Here is a 19,213-nt window from a genome sequence, read left to right as displayed (position 1 = left end):
AAAGAACCAGTCCTGGTACACTCTGGTGGTATACCGCAGCCTCTCCCATCCCAACTCCTCAGCTGGGAAATGAAGAGACTCTAATACCTACTGCTCAAGACTGGTGTGTCAGCTTCAACAGCTAGACAGACCTTAAATTCCAGAACCTAGAACCTGGAGCCTATTATACAGAGTGAAGTAAGTCAGGGAGAGAAAAACAAACACCGCATATTAACGCAGATATATATGGAATTTAGACAGACGGCACCAGCGACCCTACATGCAGGGCGGCAAAGGAGACACAGACGTACAGAACAGACTTCTGGCTCAGCAGGAGAAGGCGAGGAGGGGATGATTTGAGAGAACAGCGCGGAAACACATACATTACCAAATGCGAAACAGATGACACGCGCAAGTCCAATGCCTGAAGCAGGGCACCCACAGCCGGTGCTCGGGACAACCCAGAGGGAGGGGGTAGGGAGGGAGGTGGCAGGGGGTTCAGGATGCGGGGACACACGTATACCTGTGGCCGATTCATGCTGATGCACGGCAGAGCCCATCACAGTATTGTAAAGGAATTATTCTTCAGTTAAATTAATTAATTAAAAAATAAAGAATCCAGAACCTATTTCAGAATCTCTATATCTTATCCAATTAACCCTTGCAACCAGGAGCAGTAGATGTCCTGACACAAAGCAGATTTTTCAATAAAGTCGCTACTGTTTTTATGCTATTACTGCTAATAAATGAATGTAAATATATTAATATAATACCCACACATCAGAATCTTACCTATTCACTACAACTGAGAAAAGACTAAGATGGGCCAAAAGTAGCTCATAATAGTCTAAAACACACAGCTTGTTTTTAAAAACCATAGGCTTTTCTTTCATTTAATTTTATTCAGTGCAATTAAGTTGATCCTTGAACATCTGAATTTTTTTCAATATTAAATTTAAATATTAATATAAATATTTTATATTTATATTACTAAATAATATTAATAAATAATTCAATATTAAATTAAATTACAGTATCACATAATCCATGGCTGGCTGAAATCCACAGATGCAGAACCATGGATGGAGGGCCAACTATAAATTATAAGAGGATTTTCAACCATGTGGAGGGTCAGTATCCCTAAGCATGACGTTGTTCAAGGGTCAACTGTATTTCTCTTTACCAAGTGAATTATAAACATGCTTTGTTCCAAATAATAAACCTGGATATGTCTTTAAAGAAATCCTGAATTTCCTAAGCCTAAAATTTACACCTATACAGCTATGGAAATCAGAAGCTGTAAATAGACAGATGGATAAATATTTTTTAAAAAGCCAACAAGCACCGATCACTCTGTGGATGTGTGTAGCCGTAAAGACAGAGTCCAAAGATCATTTCTCATAGTCCAGTAAAATAACAAGTATATCATCAAATAATGAACTAATAATAAGCAAGCATCTTTCAAAGAAAGAGACATTATCACCACCACATATGTCACATACTATTTACAAAGACTTCAGAATTCCTAATTTCTATCAGATTATATTTCAGAAATAAATCATGGAATTATGTGAATATTTCAATGACACTTTCCATGCAGAAATAAGCATTCAAAATTAATTTAGGGAATTAAAAATACAAATGTGTATCATTTGATTTTATGAATGAGAATTATAAATATTTATAAAAACAGGCAGATGTGTTACTGTAACACACCCACTTCACCACAAAAAAGCCACACTTCCTAAGCATCACAGTAACTGAAGGCACCTTCAAATTCAGTAACCTAACAGGCTAGGTCCTTTCAACACCAAACTACCCAGCAAAATTAATTTTTTTCAACAGCAATAGACTGTTATACCCTAATACTAATATTCAAGCAAACATATCTGTTCAGAGAAACTTCAGAAAGGCCTAAAGACACTAGATCAGAAGCACATACTTGTAAACATCTTACTCCAAATTAAATGTTAATACTCCCAGTAAAATCATAAAATTCTGTGCTATGTATTTTTCACTTAATAATTCTGATCACTTCAAATCAGAGTAAACACAAAGCTTGAGTTTCATGAACAGATTAGCTATAAATATTACCAAAATGTACACAAATAGTTCAAGGACCAAAGTTCAAGGTTCTCTTTGGAATTTCCAAAAATATCAGAGAAACAAGAGGTATTACGGTCACTAACTTCAGGATGTCAGTGGTCACTTACTGGGACAATAAGCTCTTACCAGCGTAGGCTAGCCTGACGATCGTGGCGTCATCCTGGGCCAAGTGGGCTATGCCTGGCAGGATGTACTCTGGGTAAATGTTGACATCGTTGCGAGGAACCTCCTTCACCAGAGCAAGAACTTTAGTCAACGTCCGCAAGGCTTCGGCCCTTACTCTGGGAACAGAGTCATTGCTGAAATGTAAAAGATAAGGAGTAATACGATCCAAAAGAATTTCTACACTTAATCTTGGGGCCAAATGGAGAATAAGTTCCAAAGCGGCAAGCTTGGAGTCGCAGTATTTCAGGGTCTGCAGGCAGGACGTTATAACTGACACCAAGATAACCAGCCCATTCTCCTTGGGCTCTCCATCCGCTTTCTCCAGCAGATCGTGTCCACAGAGATTGTGAATGATGTTGTCCAAATCCTTCCTTATAACCAGAATACGCTCATCTGCAGAAAGAAATGTTTCTTTGGCAAACTGGGCCATATAGGGCTGAAGAAAAGTGTAGAATATTTCAGGAAAGGCATTGCCACGTTGCTGCTTTAAGTAATCTTCTGCCTCTAAACGTTTATCTGGTTCCCGGTGAATCATCTGAGTTACCTACACCAAGGGGAGAATGGGAGTAAAACACAGATTTGAGAAAAGCAAATTAAATCAGACCAAAGCAACACCACCAACTTACATGTAATTTAAAGGGACTCTGAGGTAATACTGACTCTTTCCAATCTTCACCTTTCAAACTACTTTCAGAACATGACTACTGAGTAAAATGTGACTCTACCATCATCCTATAAAGCAAGAGAAAATCACGCAGTAACGTACTCTAGATGGTCCAGACACATAAAGAGGATCTAGTCTTTAAAAGTAGTCAAATTCATTCCTTTCACAGCTAAGAAAAGGTAGGCCCAAATTCATACTTAGCTAACACAACATGATAATGGGCGCCACCCCGAGAACAGACAGGTATGCCAGCTCCTAAACCCAGTGTACTGTTCACTGGATGTGAGCTAAACTGGCTTCCTCTGGGGCATCTTACTTTTTAATATTTGCCATTTTTAAAAGAAATCAAAATGCTTATTTCCCTACCTTACTAAAGAATATTTTAAATATACCATAACCTTTCAATGGCTCAGAGTCATCATCAGATGCATGTTACTGTAGTAAATGCTGTAAAAAACATCCCCTCAAAACAGCAGTGTGGATACACGGCTGACATGACCTCCCAGAATTCCTCACGTCTGATCTGATGCCGTAAAAAACATCCCCTCAAACAGCAGTGTTGATATACGGCTGACATGACCTCCCAGATTTCCTCACGTCTGATCTGATGCCGTAAAAAACATCCCCTCAAACAGCAGTGTTGATATACGGCTGACATGACCTCCCAGAATTCCTCACGTCTGCTCTGCTACACTAACAGGTGATTCAACAGCCCCGCTGCCAGAACTGCCCTCAGGTCAAGGGAGGTCTACAAAGCTAGCGGCTTCTATATGAAATGCTCCTATACTACTGTATTATACTCAAGCTGATTCTCCTGTCTCCTCATTTTACATATTTATTCTCTTTATTATTTATCAGCAAGCTCTATCTTGGACAACCTCTCTAATGCCCAAGTACCTCCTTATTTCCTTCCAAATCTGTCCAAAGCAGAGTTAGGATTCTAATGGAAAGATGTGTGTGTATTTGTGTGTTTGTAACATAAAGTCAAATGAGCTCTGTGTCTAAGAAGGGGGAAAAATTATACATTTCTGCCTAACAAACTAAAAATGATAGGAGGCGTATATTAGTCTACGGGGCTTTATTGCTCGTCCCAAATTCAGAATGTTCCAGAGAACTAATACTGAAGGGAGAATATAATTCTATTTAAAACATTATGGTAAATATTTGCAGCATAGTTACCAGTTCTCTGATACTGCGATCTTCAATTTTACTCAGCACCTGCTCAGGGAAAAACTGCCCATTTCTATAGGCCAAAAGTTGAGAGAGATCAAACAAAGGCACGCCTTCTGTAAAAAGCTCAGCGATCACACAACCTGGAAAACAGCAGGAAATAATTCCATTAAAACTGAAAGGCAAGAGATCCGTAATACAGATCAAGAATTCAGAGAATTCATGAAGCTCAAGATACATAACTTCTTTAATATAACACACAACTACAATCAAGCAAGGCAGAAAAAACATCTACTGGTGAATCATCAGTTTCCAAAAGTATGAAATCAAAAAAGGCCTACTTAATTTTTCTTCTTAAAAAAATTAAATCAAATAAAATTACTTCCTTGTTCTGTAGTTTAAAACAAATGTACTACACATGCATTATACATCAGATCAGATCAGTCGCTCAGTCGTATCCAACTCTTTGCGACTCCATGAATCGCAGCACGCCAGGGTTCCCTGTCCATCACCAACTCCCGGAGTTCACTCAGACTCACGTCCATTGAGTCAGTGACGCCATCCAGCCATCTCATCCTCTGTCATCCCCTTCTACTCCTGCCCCCAATCCCTCCCAGCATCAGAGTCTTTTCCAATAAGTCAACTCTTCGCATGAGGTGGCCAAAGTACTGGAGTTTCAGTTTTAGCATCATTCCTTCCAAAGAAATCCCAGGGCTGATCCCCTTCAGAATGGACTGGTTGGATCTCCTTGCAGTCCAAGGGACTCTCAAGAGTCTTCTCCAACACCACAGTTCAAAAGCATCAATTCTTCGGCGCTCAGCCTTCTTCACAGTCCAACTCTCACATCCATACGTGACCACAGGAAAAACCACAGCCTTGACTAGATGAACCTTTGTTGGCAAAGTAATGTCTTTGCTTTTGAATATGCTATCGAGGTTGGTCATAACTCTCCTTTCAAGGATTAAGCGTCTTTTAATTTCATGGCTGCAGTCACCATCTGCAGTGATTTTGGAGCCCAGACAAATAAAGTCTGACACTGTTTCCACTGTTTCCCCAGCTATTTCCCATGAAGTTGTGGGACCGGATGCCATGATCTTCGTTTTCTGAACGTTGAGCTTTAAGCCAACTTTTTCTCTCAACTTTCACTTTCATCAAGAGGCTTTTCAGTTCCTCTTCACTTTCTGCCATAAGGGTGGTGTCATCTGCATATCTGAGGTTATTGATGTTTCTCCCAGCAATCTTGATTCCAGCTTGTGTTTCTTCCAGCCCAGCGTTTCTTATGATGTACTCTGCATAGAAGTTAAATAAACAGGGTGACAATATACAGCCTTGACGAACTCCTGTTGTTCCATGTCCAGTTCTAATTATTGCTTCCTGATCTGCATACAAATTTCTCAAGAGGCAGATCAGGTGGTCTGGTATTCCCATCTTTTTCAGAATTTTCCACAGTTTATTGTGATCCACACAGTCAAAGGCTTTGGCATAGTCAATAAAGCAGAAATAGATGTTTTTCTGGAACTCTCTTGCTTTTTCCATGATCCAGCAGATGTTGGCAATTTGATCTCTGGTTCCTCTGCCTTTTCTAAAACCAGCTTGAACATCAGGAAGTTCACGGTTCACGTATTGCTGAAGCCTGGCTTGGAGAATTTTGAGCATTACTTTACTAGCGTGCGAGATCAGTGCAATTGTGTGGTAGTTTAGCATTCTTTGGCATTCCCTTTCTTTGGGATTGGAATGAAAACTGACCTTTTCCAGTCCTGTGGCCACTGCTGAGTTTTCCAAATGTGCTGGCATATTGAGTGCAGCACTTTCACAGCATCATCTTTCAGGATTTGGAATAGCTGAACTGGAATTCCATCACCTCCACTAGCTTTGTTCATAGTGATGCTTTCTAAGGCCCACTTGACTTCACATTCCAGGATGTCTGGCTCTAGGTGAGTGATCACACCATCGTGATTATCTGGGTCGTGAAGATCTTTTTTGTACAGTTCTTCTGTGTATTCTTGCCACCTCTTCTTAATATCTTCTGCTTGTTAAGTCCCTACCATTTCTGTCCTTTATCGAGCCCATCTTTGCATGAAATGTTCCTTTGGTATCTATGATTTTCTTGAAGAGATCCCTAGTCTTTCCCATTCTGTTGTTTTCCTCTATTTCTTTGCATTGATCACTGAAGAAGGCTTTCTTATCTCTTCTTGCTATTCTTTGGAACTCTGCATTCAGATGTTTCTATCTTTCCTTTTCTCCTTTGCTTTTCGCTTCTCTTCTTTTCACAGCTATTTTTAAGGCGTCCCCAGGCAGCCATTTTGCTTTTTTGCATTTCTTTTCCATGGGGATGGTCTTGATCCCTGTCTCCTGTACAATGTCACAAACCTCATTCCATAGTTCATCAGGCACTCTATCAGATCTAGGCCCTTAAATCTATTTCTGACTTCTACTGTATAATCACAAGGGATTTGATTTAGGTCATACCTGAATGGTCTAGTGGTTTTCCCTACTTTCTTCAATTTAAGTCTGAATTTGGCAATAAGGAGTTCATGGTCTGAGCCACAGTCAGCTCCTGGTCTTGTTTTTGCTGACTGTATAGAGCTTCTCCATCTTTGGCTGCAAAGAATATAATCAATCTGATTTCGGTGCTGACCATCTGGTGATGTCCATGTATAGAGTCTTCTCTTGTGTTGTTGGAAGAGGGTGTTTGTTATGACCAGTGTATTTTCTTGGCAAAACTCTATCAGTCTTTGCCCTGCTTCATTCCGTATTCCAAGGCCAAATTTGCCTGTTACTCCAGGTGTTTCTTGACTTCCTACTTTTGCATTCCAGTCCCCTATAATGAAAAGGACATCTTTTTTGGGTGTTAGTTCTAAAAGGTCTTGTAGGTCTTCATAGAACGATTCAACTTCAGTTTCTTCAGCGTTACTGGTTGGGGCATAGACTTGGATTACTGTGATATTGAATGGTTTGCCTTGGAAACGAACAGAGATCATTCTGTCGTTTTTGAGATTGCACCCAAGTACTGCATTTCGGACTCTTCTGTTGACCATGATGGCCACTCCATTTCTTCTGAGGGATTCCTGCCCGCAGTAGTAGATATAATGGTCATCTGAGTTAAATTCACCCATTCCAGTCCATTTCAGTTCGCTGATTCCTAGAATGTCGACATTCACTCTTGCCATCACTTGTTTGACCACTTGCAATTTGCCTTGATTCATGGACCTGACATTCCAGGTTCCTATGCAATATTGCTCTTTACAGCATCGGACCTTGCTTCTATCACCAGTCACATCCACAGCTGGGTATTGTTTTTGCTTTGGCTCCCTCCCTTCATTTTTTCTGGAGTTATTTCTCTACTGATCTCCAGTAGCATATTGGGCACCTACTGACCTGGGGAGTTTCTCTTTCAGTATCCTATCATTTTGCCTTTTCATACTGTTCATGGGGTTCTCAAGGCAAGAATACTGAAGTGGTTTGCCATTCCCTTCTCCAGTGGACCACATTCTGTCAGATCTCTCCACCATGACCCGCCCGTCTTGGGTTGCCCCACGGGCATGGCTTAGTTTCATTGAGTTAGACAAGGCTGTGGTCCTAGTGCGATTAGATTGACTAGTTTTCTGTGAGTATGGTTATACACATATATTAAGAGATACAAAGATAGATTGAAAGTCATCATAATAGTGTTTTTATTATGAATTTATAGACATTAAGTTCATAAGAAACTACTAAGAAGTCATATCTGACAACTCATTTACTAACCATTAAACAAAGAGTTATCAGGTGCCTACCACACACTAGACTTTAACAGTGCATGAAACAGATAAAATCTCTACCCTCATGAAGCTCTTATTCTAGAAGAGAGAAAGTAAACCAGTAAACAAACACAATTATAAAATGGGAAGTGCTAAGAAGTGTGGTTGTAAGATTAAAGGGGGAGAAGAGATACTCTGCATAGTGCACTTAAATAATCTTCAAACAAGAAATAAAGTATCTACATTCCCAAAAAGACGAAGCAGTTTCACTGAATCATTACATGACACACATTTAACAAGTTTTAAGGAGATCTTTGAACAACCTGAGTCATAGCTTTGCATGTGCCAGTCCCTCTGCCTGGGATGCAACTCTGTCGAGAATCTTCATGGCTTATACCTAAACCTGTTTCAGATCTTGAATCAAATGTCATCTTAGCAGTGTGGCATTTCTTGACTGCCAGTTTAAAACTGCAAGCCCCCTAAGACAACTACCCCACCCTCAACATGTAGCACAATACTCTCCCAACAGCACCGAACGCCACATTTTATATTTTATGCGTGTATTTCTTTACTGTCCATATACCCACTGAACTCCATAGGGATTTTTGTCTATTTTGTTCACTAAAAAATCTCTAGCGACTAAGACAGTTCCTGATATAAACACTCAATAAATTTCTTAATTTCTATCCATATAGTATCCAGTTTTATAATAAAAAAAAAACTAAAAATGGCTATTAAGAACACCAAAGCAAAAAGAAAACAGAAGAACGGAACAATACTATAAACTAGATCTAATGGATATCAAAGGAACACTCATTCCATCTAACAGAATACAAAATTCTTCTCAAGTACATGCAGCACACTCTCCAAATGAAACCATATGCTAGACCATAAAACAAGCTTCAAGAGTTTTAAAGGACCGGAATCATAGAAATTATGTCCTTCAAACCACAATGGAATGAAATAAATCAGTAACAGAAGAGAAATCTGAAAAATTCACAAATATGTACAATGAAACAACATATTCGTAAATAACCAATGATCAAAGAAAACTTACAAAACACTTTGAGATGAATGAAAATGAAAGCAATATACAAAAATGTATGGGATGCAACTAGAGCAGCATTTGGAGAAAATGTAAACTATAAACACCTAACTTGTAAAAGAGCTCAAAACAATAACCTAATCTTAACCTTGAGAAACAAACTAAAACCAAAGGAAAAAGAAGGAAAGGAAAACCAGAAATTAGAGAGAAAATTTATGCAGTAAGGTATAAAATACACTAGAGAACATTACCAAAACCAAAAGCTCGTGCATTGAAAAGCTCAACACAACTGACAAACTTTTGCTGAGATGACTCAAACTACAAAAATCAGGTAGGAAAAACAGGACATAAATCCAACCTCACAGAAATGAAAAGAATTTTAAGGGAATAATTTAAACAAATGTATGCCTGCCAAAAATTAGACAAACTAAATGAAATGGACAGATTCCTAAAAAGATAAAGATTACCAAAGGTGACATAAAAGAAAATCTGAATAGACCTTATAAAGTGATGGAATTAGTAATTACAAACCTCCCACAAAGAAAAACCTAAGCCAATTAAACAAGTGAATTCTGCCAAACATTAAAATAATTAACAGCCATCCTTGAGAAATCCTAACAAAACAGAGAGAAGGAACACTTTCCAAGTTATTCTATGAGGCCAATCTTACCCTAGTAGCAAACTAGACAAAAGGATCATAATTAAAGAAAACTATACATTAACATCCCTGATATAAATATCCTCCAAAGAATATTAGCAAACTGCAGGTAGGAACTGAAGAGTCCATAGTAGTTGTAGTGAATTTTCTCAGTCGTGTCCGACTCTTAGCAACCCTCCATGGGCTGTAGCCTACCAGGCACCTCCATCCATGGGATTTTCCAGGTGAGAGTACTGGAGTTGGGTGCCAATGCCTTCTCCAGAAGAGTCCATACCAACAATAATAAACAAATTAGGGGAAAGAAAGGATACTTGAGCCCACAGAATGCTGAAGGCCTACGGTGGAAGGTGCTGGAATTGGAAGATCATCATTTTGCAACCATCACAGTAAAGATCAAATAAGACAAGAATGATTAACAGATGCCAAATCAAAGAGGAAATCGTGATGACTGGCAGGATACTAGTATGGTGTTGAAAGTTTTTTCCCACAGGTTGCTTTACTAATTGCAAGGGATTAAAAACAAAAACAAAAAGTAACCACAGCAAGGAGAAATTGGGCAAGAATTTGACCACATGATCAAAATAAACATCACCAATACATACCATTTGCTCCAGATACCACAGTATGAAGACATCATCACCTACACAGAGGCCCTGAGAACGAATAACCTGAATCTAACCACAAGCCTTCTTACATGAACAGTGCAAAGAAACAGAGGAAAACAACAGAATGGGAAAGACTAGAGACCTCGTCAAGAAAACTGGAGATACCAAGGAAATATGTCATGCAAGGACAGGTACAGTAAGGGACAGAAACGGTAGGAACCTAACAGAAGCAGAAGAGATTACGAAGAGGTGGCAAGAATACACAGAAGAGCTATACAAAAAGAGTCTTAATGACCCAGATAACTATGATGGTGTGATCACTCATCTAGAGTCAGATATCCTGAACTGTGAAGTCAAATGGACCTTAGGAAGCATCAATATGAACAAAGCTAGTGGAGGTGATGGAATTCCAGCTGAGCTATTTCAAGTCCTAAGAGATGATGCTATGAAAGTGCTGCACTCAATATGCCAGCAAATTTGGAAAACTCAGCAGTGGCCATAGGACTGGAAAAGGTCAGTTTTCATTCCAATCCCAAATAAGGGCATTGCCAAAGAATGTTCAAACTACCGAACCATTGCACTCATTTCACATGCCAGCAAGGTAATGCTCAAAATCCTCCAACTTCAGCTTCAGCAGTACATGAGCCAAGAATTTCCAGATCTACAAGCTAGATTTAGAAAATGCAGAGGAACCAGAGATCAAATTACCAACATCCACTGGATCACAGAGAAAGCAAGGAAATTTCAAAAAAACATCTGTTTCACTGACTACACAAAAGCCTTTGACTGTGTGGATCACAACAAACTGTGGAAAAATTCTTCAAGAGATACCAAACCACCTTACCTGTGTCCTGAGAAACCTGTATGCAGATCAAGAAAAAACAGTTAGAATCAGACATGAAACATCGGACTGGTTCAAAATTGGGAAAGGAGTACATCAAGGCTGCATATTGTCACTGTGCATATTTAATTTCTATGCAAAGTACATCTTGCGAAGTGCTGGGCTGAATGAACCACAAGGTGGAATCAAGATTGCTGGGAGAAATATCAACAACCTCAGATATGCAGATGATACAACTCTAATGGCAGAAAGTGAAGAGGAACTAAAGCGCCTCTTCATGAGGGTGAAAAGAGGAGAGTGAAAAAACCGTCTTAAAACTCAACACTCAAAAAGCTAAGATCACGGCATCCAATCCCAACACTTCATGGCAAACAGGTGGGGAAAAAGTGGAACCAGTGACAGATTTTCTTGGGCTCCAAAATCACTGTAGATAGTGACTGCAGCCATGAAATTAAAAGATGCTTGCTCCTTGGAAGAAAAGCTATGACAAACCCAGACAACACACAAAAAAGCAAATACTACTTTGCCAACAAAGGTGTGTATAGTAAAAGCTATGGTTTTTCCAGTAGTCATGTATGGATGTGAGAGCTGGACCATAAAGGCTGGGCGCCAAAGAACTGATGCTTTTGAACTGTGATGCTGTCCCTTGCACAGGAGATCAAACCAGTCAATCCTAAAGGAAAAATCAACCCTGAATATTCACTGGAAGGACTGATGCTGAAGCTGAAGCTCCAATACTTTGGCTACCTGATGGGAAGAGCCAAATCACTGGTAAAGACCCTGTTTCTAGCAAAGATTGAAGGAAACAGGAGAAGAGGGCAGCAGAGGATGAGATGGTTGGATGGCATCACCGACTCAATGGACATGAGTTTGCGTAAACTCTGGAAGCTGGTGAAGGACAGGGAAGCCTGGGGTGCTGCACTCCATGGGGCTGCAGAGTCAACTACAACTCAGCATCTGAGCCATAATCACCTTTCAGGTTTCAGTGTAATTATCATCCTTCCAATAAAGATTCCTTTCCTGATTCTGCCTCTCTACCCATCACCACCAAAGACTCATTTAAGTATCCTTATGTTCCTGTAACAGTACCCTAAGCATATCACCACCACAGCAAAAAACACTGCACCGAAATCTCTTTTCAATATCAATCTCTCCAATTAAAAGGCAAGCACTTTGAAAATAGAAACAACTACTCATCTCTCACTTAAGACAGTGCCTGACCCATACAGAAGAATTCAAATATTCCTTAAACATCTGAATAAGCAGACCACTCTCTGCATTTTCTAGGTACTTAAAACACATTCAATAAAATAATGCTTCTGACTGAAGAGTAGGTGGATTTACCAAAAAGTTAATTTCTGTATTCAAGAGTTAAAATAAATGCACATTCCCACCTTAGCAAAGCTGACCAACTCAAATACCTGCTGAAAAGATATCCATTGCTCGCTTCAATTCTCCTCTTGTTCTCTGATTGCTGTTTAAGTCTACAAGTGGAGTTGAAGGATCTCTCATATATTCTAACTCTGTGGCAAACAATCCACCATCGACAAAACGTTCGGGAGCAATGTAACAAGTTCTCCTCCGTGAAGTGTCAAAAAAATAGTTGAAATCTGCCGGGTTGTCCTCTGGAAGGTAAGTGGGCTTGAAACTGGCAAAATCCGTTAGAAGAACCCAGTTCCAACTGGTGACCATCACATTCTCCGTCTTGATGTCCCCATGACGGACGCCAGATTTGTGCGCTTGGTCCACAGCTGTGAGGATCTGGAAAGCGACCCAGCGCTTCTCGATGTTATTTAGGAACGGACGGGTGCTGATTCGGTCGTAGAGGTTGTCTCGCACGTACTGCCTGAAGAGCATGGCTGCCTTCTCAGAGGCTTTTTCGGCAGCTTTCTGGAAAGGCAGACAGTTCTGGGCAGAATGAAGCCTGATTTTCAGTTCCTCCAGCTCCTGTTTATAGCTGGTGAGAGGCAATGTGGGATCCTGAATTGCAAAGACCTTCACAACTACCAGGCCTTCTCGGTGCTTCGCTCGAGCAACTTTAAAGAACCGAGTACTCCCCAGACTCTTATCATATTCAAAGTCATGGATGTCTGAGAAATAACTCTCCACAGAAAGGATCTGGGAGGGAGCAATGCCAGCGAGCTGGTTTCCCATGATGGCAGCAAGCACCTCTGAGACAGCAAGTTAGGATACAACACGTACTTTCTGAAAAAAAGAAAGAAAAAAAAAGAAGCAATGAAACATCATTTTTTATCTATCCTTCTACAAGGTAGATACATCATATTTCTCTTCCACCCCACAGGACTGTACTTAACAACTTCTTGGCAGCCTCTAAATTTCAGACATATTTATCTCAAAAGATATTATTTTGTCGTCCTTTCCGGGATATTAAAGGAAAATAGGCCCCATCAATATTAAATTGAAATGTCACAATGTGTATTTTCTGACACTTGAAAAATTTAACAAATCTTTACTACGTGTTCAGTATTGTGCTTGGGGCTGAAAGAGGCACCAAAGTGCTATGTGACACAGTTATCTGTCCAAGAAGAATGTGTAATCTTGAATACGAAACCCAAGCACATCTTAAATCTAACTGCTGCTGCTGCTAAGTCACTTCAGTCGTGTCCGACTCTATGTGACCCCATGGACGACAGCCCACCAGGCTCCCCCGTCCCTGGGATTCTCCAGGCAAGAACACTGGAGTGGGTTGCCATTTCCTTCTCCAATGCATGAAAGTGAAAAGTGTAAGTGAGGTCGCTCAGTCATGTCGGACTCCTAGTGACCCCATGGACTGCAGCCTACCAGGCTCTTCTATCCATGGGATTTTCCAGGCAAGAGTACTGGAGTGGGGTGCCATTGCCTTCTAAAGTCGCCAAATACAAACAGGTTAGGTTTGGCTTCCCTGGTGGCTCAGATGGTAAAGAAACTGTCTGCAATGCAGGAGACCTGTGTTCAGTCCCTGAGTGGGTAAGATCCCCTGGAGAAGGAAATGGCAACACATTCCAGTACTCTTACTTGGAAAATCCCATGGACAGAGGAGCCTGGTAGGCGGCACAGTCCACGGGATCGCAGAGTGGCATACCACTGAGTGGCTAAAAAAAAAAAAAAAAATCCAAACTATCACTATATCGTGGACCCGTCCGGCCTTAACTCCTGCGTGCCTTCCCACTCAGCTAACTGAAGGCAGAAGAGCTGTCTGGTTTACAACAACAGGGAAGAACCCCTGGCAGAGATGTTAAAGGAAAGTAAATCAAAACACCCTCCTTGCCAAAACACAGCCCAAGGTTCTCCTAGTTCGGATCTTGCAGGAAATCAAAATACCCTTCTTGCCAATCACAGCCCAAGGTTCTCATAGCTCAGATCTTGCAGGAAATCAAAGCACACAAGCACGCACGGCTGTGCACACACGCAAACCTTTACCCTGGGGCAGTAGGAAGTGTCACAAGCCGACGGCTCGCTGCCTCACTTGGAGCTCACGGCGGATCCCTTCGGGGTCTGGGCGGCGAAGGGAGCCAGCAGCCGGGCGAAGCCCGCTCAGAGGGAGGACGAGGGAGCCGTGGAAGGCGTCCGGGACCCCGGCGGCCCGCGCGGGACACGCGGGGAGCTCTCGGGGCCGCGGCTGACGAGAGTCCAGCCCCCTCGCTTCAGAGGCCACGCGTTCCCGGGCCTCGCCGTCCTCTCAAGCGGGCCTGAACCGTCAGGGTCCTCCGACTCCCCCAGGGCCTCCCGCACAAGCGGGAGTCGGAGCCCGGAGGACGGGCCGGCTTCCGGGGCCCGGGGAAACGCAGCCTCTCCGGCGGCGGCCGGCCGACGCCCCGCGGGCCGAGCTCCCAAGAGAAGCCGCCGGCTCGGACCCAACTTCCTGTGGCGGAGAGGAAGTGACGTCGAGGCGAAGCTGGCGGAGGAGGAGCGCGGGGGCGGGCCTGGTTGCTGGGAAACCAAGGAGGGGCGTGGCCTCGCTCCAGGAGCCTGGAGGAAGAAAACAGGAGGGTGTCTCTGGTGGCTCCGCTGGTAAAGAAGCCACCTGCGGTGCGGGAGACCTGGGTTCCATCCCTGAGTTGGGAAGCTCCCCTGGAAAAGGGAACAGTTACCCACTCCAGGATTCTTGCTTGGAGAATCCCATGGACAGAGGAGCCTGGTGGGCTGTGGGTAACTCCAGGATTCTGACCTGGAGAATTCCATGGACTCTATAGTCCATGGGGTCGCAAAGAGTTAGACACCACTGAGCAACTAAGCACACTTGTTATGCCACAGTTTGGGGATTTATTTATTAAAACACACTATTATTTAATTGATATAACTCCTTAGATTATTACCCAAATTATAACTGAGAAGCAGTTGCCCTTGTTGTTGTATTATTTGTATTTTTTAATTTATGTATTTGATAGGTTGGGCTTTCCTGGTGGCCCAGTGGTAAAGAATCCACCTGCCAATGCAGGAGATGCGGGTTCCATCCCTGGGTCAGGGAGATTCCCCTGGAGAAGGAAATGGCAAGCCCACTCCAGTGTTCTTGCCTGGGAAATTCCTTAGGCAGAGGAGCCTGGTGGGCTGCAGTCTATGGGACTGAAAAGAGTCAGATAGGACTAAGCGCTAAAATAGCATACAGCAACAGTAATTTGATAGGTTAGTCTTCACCTGTTGACTTCCAGAGCTTATATACATACATACTGTTTTCCTTATAATTATTTTTGTGAAAAAGGTTATAATTACCATCCTGGTTATATTATTAGATAACAAACATTTGTATGCCTACTACCTGCTCGTCCTTGAAAATGAGGATATCAGATCAGATCAGATCATTCACTCAGTCGTGTCTGACTCTTTGCAACCCCACGAATCGCAGCACGCCAGGCCTCCCTGTCCATCACCAACTCCCAGAGTTCACCCAGACTCATGTCCATCGAGTCAGTGACGCCATCCAGCCATCTCATCCTCTGTCGTCCCCTTCTCCTCCTGCCCCCAATCCCTCCCAGCATCAGAGTCTTTTCCAATGAGTCAACTCTTCGCATGAGGTGGCCAAAGTACTGGAGTTTCAGCTTTAGCATCAGTCCTTCCAAAGAAATCCCAGGGCCGATCTCCTTCAGAATGGACTGGTTGGATCTCCTTGCCGTCCAAGGGACTCTCAAGAGTCTTCTCCAACACCACAGTTCAAAAGCATCTATTCTTCGGCACTCAGCCTTCTTCACAGTCCAACTCTCACATCCATACATGACCACAGGAAAAACCATAGCCTTGACTAGACGAACCTTTGTTGGCAAAGGAATGTCTCTGCTTTTGAATATGCCATTTAGGTTGGTCATAACCTTCCTTCTATGTATAAACCAGGGGCTCTGTTTTCTAGTATGGGATAATCCGCAATTAGGTAAGAGCAGTTATGCTACTTGTGCTTTGAGACCATCAAAGGGACAAATGGCTAATTGAACCCAATCGTGGTGTTGAGGGTCCTTAACGTGTATTTTGATGAGATTTTATTTACCCATGTTGTTCTTATAATATTGTTTTCTCTCATTCTTGGTGGACAAGAGCCATACATAGCCTGAGTAAAATATCCTTTTAGAGGAGCAAAAACTATAAGTATATTTTTGGCAAATTGGTGTTACATGGGGGTATTTCATTTAGGTGTATGTTTTGGGCTTCCCTTATGGTTCAGCTGGTAAAGAATTTGCCTGCAATGTGGGAGACCTGAGTTCGATCCCTGGGTTGGGAAGATCCCTTGGAGAAGGGAACTGCTACCCACTCCAGTATTCTGGCCTGGAGAATTCCATGGACTGTATAGTCCATGGAGTCACAGAGTTGGACAGGACTGAGCGACTTTCACTCAGTTATTCCCCATCTAGGTCTTATTCCCCATCTAGGTCTTCTACACAATCCCTAAACTCTGAGGCTTTCTGACATCCCGCACAGCCTGTTCAAACGGCCTTCACCCAAGTACACCAGAGCAGAGTCCTTTAAGAGAATTCACAGGCTTATTTAAGAAAATTACGAGGAAATCCAACCAGTCCATTCTAAAGGAGATCAGCCCTGGGATTTCTTCGGAAGGACTGATGCTAAAGCTGAAACTCCAGTACTTTGGCCACCTCATGCGAAGAGTTGACTCATTGGAAAAGACTCTGATGCTGGGAGGGATTGGGGCAGGAGGAGAAGGGGATGACAGACGATGAGATGGCTGGATGGTATCACCGACTTGATGCACATGAGTTTGACTGAACTCTGGGAGTTGGTGATGGACAGGGAGGCCTGGCGTGCTGCAATTCATACGGTCGCAAAGAGTTGGACATGACTGAGAGACTGAACTGAACTGAAGTTGAATTTTTTAAGAGCTTTATAGAGATATAATTTACAGACTATAAATTTCACCTAATTAAAATACACAAATCAGTGGGGTTTTTGTATATTTACAGAGTTGTGCAATCATCCCTATAATCTAACTTTAGAACTTTTCCTGACCCCCAAAATGAAACCGTGTAACTGTTAGCAGTCACTCTTCATTCTGCCCATTGCTCCTCCCCTTCCCAGCCCTAAGCAACTGCCAATCTATTAACACTTTCTGTTTCTTGCCTATTCTGAACATTTCCTATAAATGGTATACAGCATGTGGGTCTTTGTGACTGACTTCTTTTACTTCACAGGTTTCTGAGGATTATAACTGTTGGAGTTGTGTTTCATTTCCTTTTACTGCTCAATATTCTACTGTATAAATACATCACATGAATTGATAAGCATCTGGGTTGTTTCTACTTTTTTGGTTCTTATAAATAATGCTGCTATGAACAGTAGTGCGTAAGGCTTTCTGAGGTCATATGTTTTCACTTCTCTTGAGTAAACGCCTAGGAGTGTGGAGCCACAGGGTAACTCTGTTTAAAGAATTTCAGTTCAGTCGCTCAGTCATATCCAGCTCTTTGTGACCCCATGAACCACAGCATGCCAGGCCTCCCTGTCCATCACCAACTCCCAGAGTTTACTCAAACTCACATCCATCGAGTCAGTGATGCCATCCAGCCGTCTCATCCTCTGTCATCCCCTTCTCCTCCTGCCCTCAATCTTTCCCAGCATCAGGGTCTTTTCAAATGAATCAGCTCTTCACATCAGGTGGCCAAAGTATTGGAGTCTCAGCTTCAACATTAGTCCTTGCAATGAACACCCAGGACTGATCTCCTTTAGGATGGACTGGTTGGATCTCCTTGTAGTCCAAGGGACTCTCAAGAGCCTTCTCCAACACCACAGTTCAAAAGCATCAATTCTTCTGCGCTCAGCTTTCTTTATAGTCCAACTCTCACATCCATTCATGACTACAGGAAAAACCATAGCTTTGACTAAATGGACCTTTGTTGGCAAAGTAATGTCTCTGCTTTTTAATATGCTGTCTAGGTTGGTCATAACTAAATTTGTAACCTGACGTATAATAACTGGTTTCCACAAGGAGCATCAATGGATTCTAAAACCATGTGTTAAAAGGCTCTGGGGCAACAAGATAGACTTATGGTGCCCAAAGAATATTTGCAAGTTACTTTTTACATTAGAAAGAAAGGGGGGAATGAATCTTTCACAGTGGAAAACTCTGGTAGTAAATTTCTTATCCATGTGTTCAAACTTGACATCACGAATAGCACACAGTATCCACCAACAAAGCATTCTCCCAAGAATATTTAACCTGAATCTAATTTGGCCCTTAGACCTCACTGTTCAATACAGTAGCCACTAGACACGTTTGACACACTTGGAATGTGACTTGACTCGAAATGTGACTCCTCCATATTGAGATGTGCTCTAAGTGTGAAACACACACAGCATTTAAAGAGCTTGATACCAAAAAAAGAAAATTTTAAGTCTCAAGGATAGCTTTTCAACATTTATGATATTTTGAAGTCATATTTTAGAAATAGTGGATTAAATGAAAATCTTGTATTTGTATTAAAATTAATCTTTTTTAACTTTTCAAAATGTGGCTACCAGAAATACTTTCACAAGTAAGACGAAGACAAATACCATATATCACTTACATGTAGCATCTAAAGTATGACATGAATGAACTTATTTACAAAGCAGAAACAGACTCACGGATGTGGAAAACAGATTTATGGTTACCAAAGCAGAAAGGGAGGGATAAATTAGGAGTTTGAGATTAGCAGATATGAACTACTATATATAAAATAGATACACAACAAGGACTTACTGTATACCACAGGAGACTACATCTAGTATCTTGTATCTATATCTAGTAACTATATCTAGTATCCTAT

The 19,213-nt window shown here is 41.8% G+C and overlaps 1 protein-coding gene across 4 annotated transcripts in view; it reads right to left on the bottom strand.

The window, feature by feature from the left end:
• Positions 1 to 14,842, bottom strand: part of PIK3R4 (phosphoinositide-3-kinase regulatory subunit 4) — an 86,465-nt gene extending 71,623 nt beyond the window's left edge. For 3 of the 4 annotated variants that reach the window (XM_005202130.4, XM_025001065.2, XM_059874450.1), the window contains exons 1-4: positions 14,394 to 14,839; positions 12,395 to 13,178; positions 4,094 to 4,227; positions 2,212 to 2,794 (exon numbers count right to left, since the gene is read on the bottom strand). In XM_005202130.4, the coding sequence (XP_005202187.1) occupies positions 2,212 to 2,794; positions 4,094 to 4,227; positions 12,395 to 13,127 (1,450 nt within the window). In that variant the 5' untranslated portion in view covers positions 13,128 to 13,178; positions 14,394 to 14,839. Of the gene's footprint in view, positions 1 to 2,211; positions 2,795 to 4,093; positions 4,228 to 12,394; positions 13,179 to 14,393 lie in introns of all 4 variants that reach the window. The other variant, NM_001100314.2, reaches the window with a different exon arrangement.
• Positions 14,843 to 19,213: the final 4,371 nt, after the last annotated feature.

This window comes from Bos taurus, chromosome 1 (genome assembly GCF_002263795.3).
Source record: "Bos taurus isolate L1 Dominette 01449 registration number 42190680 breed Hereford chromosome 1, ARS-UCD2.0, whole genome shotgun sequence".
Classification (NCBI taxonomy): domain Eukaryota; kingdom Metazoa; phylum Chordata; class Mammalia; order Artiodactyla; family Bovidae; genus Bos; species Bos taurus.
Note: the sequence above shows the minus strand (reverse complement) of the source record. Positions and strands in the feature narration are given on the sequence as shown.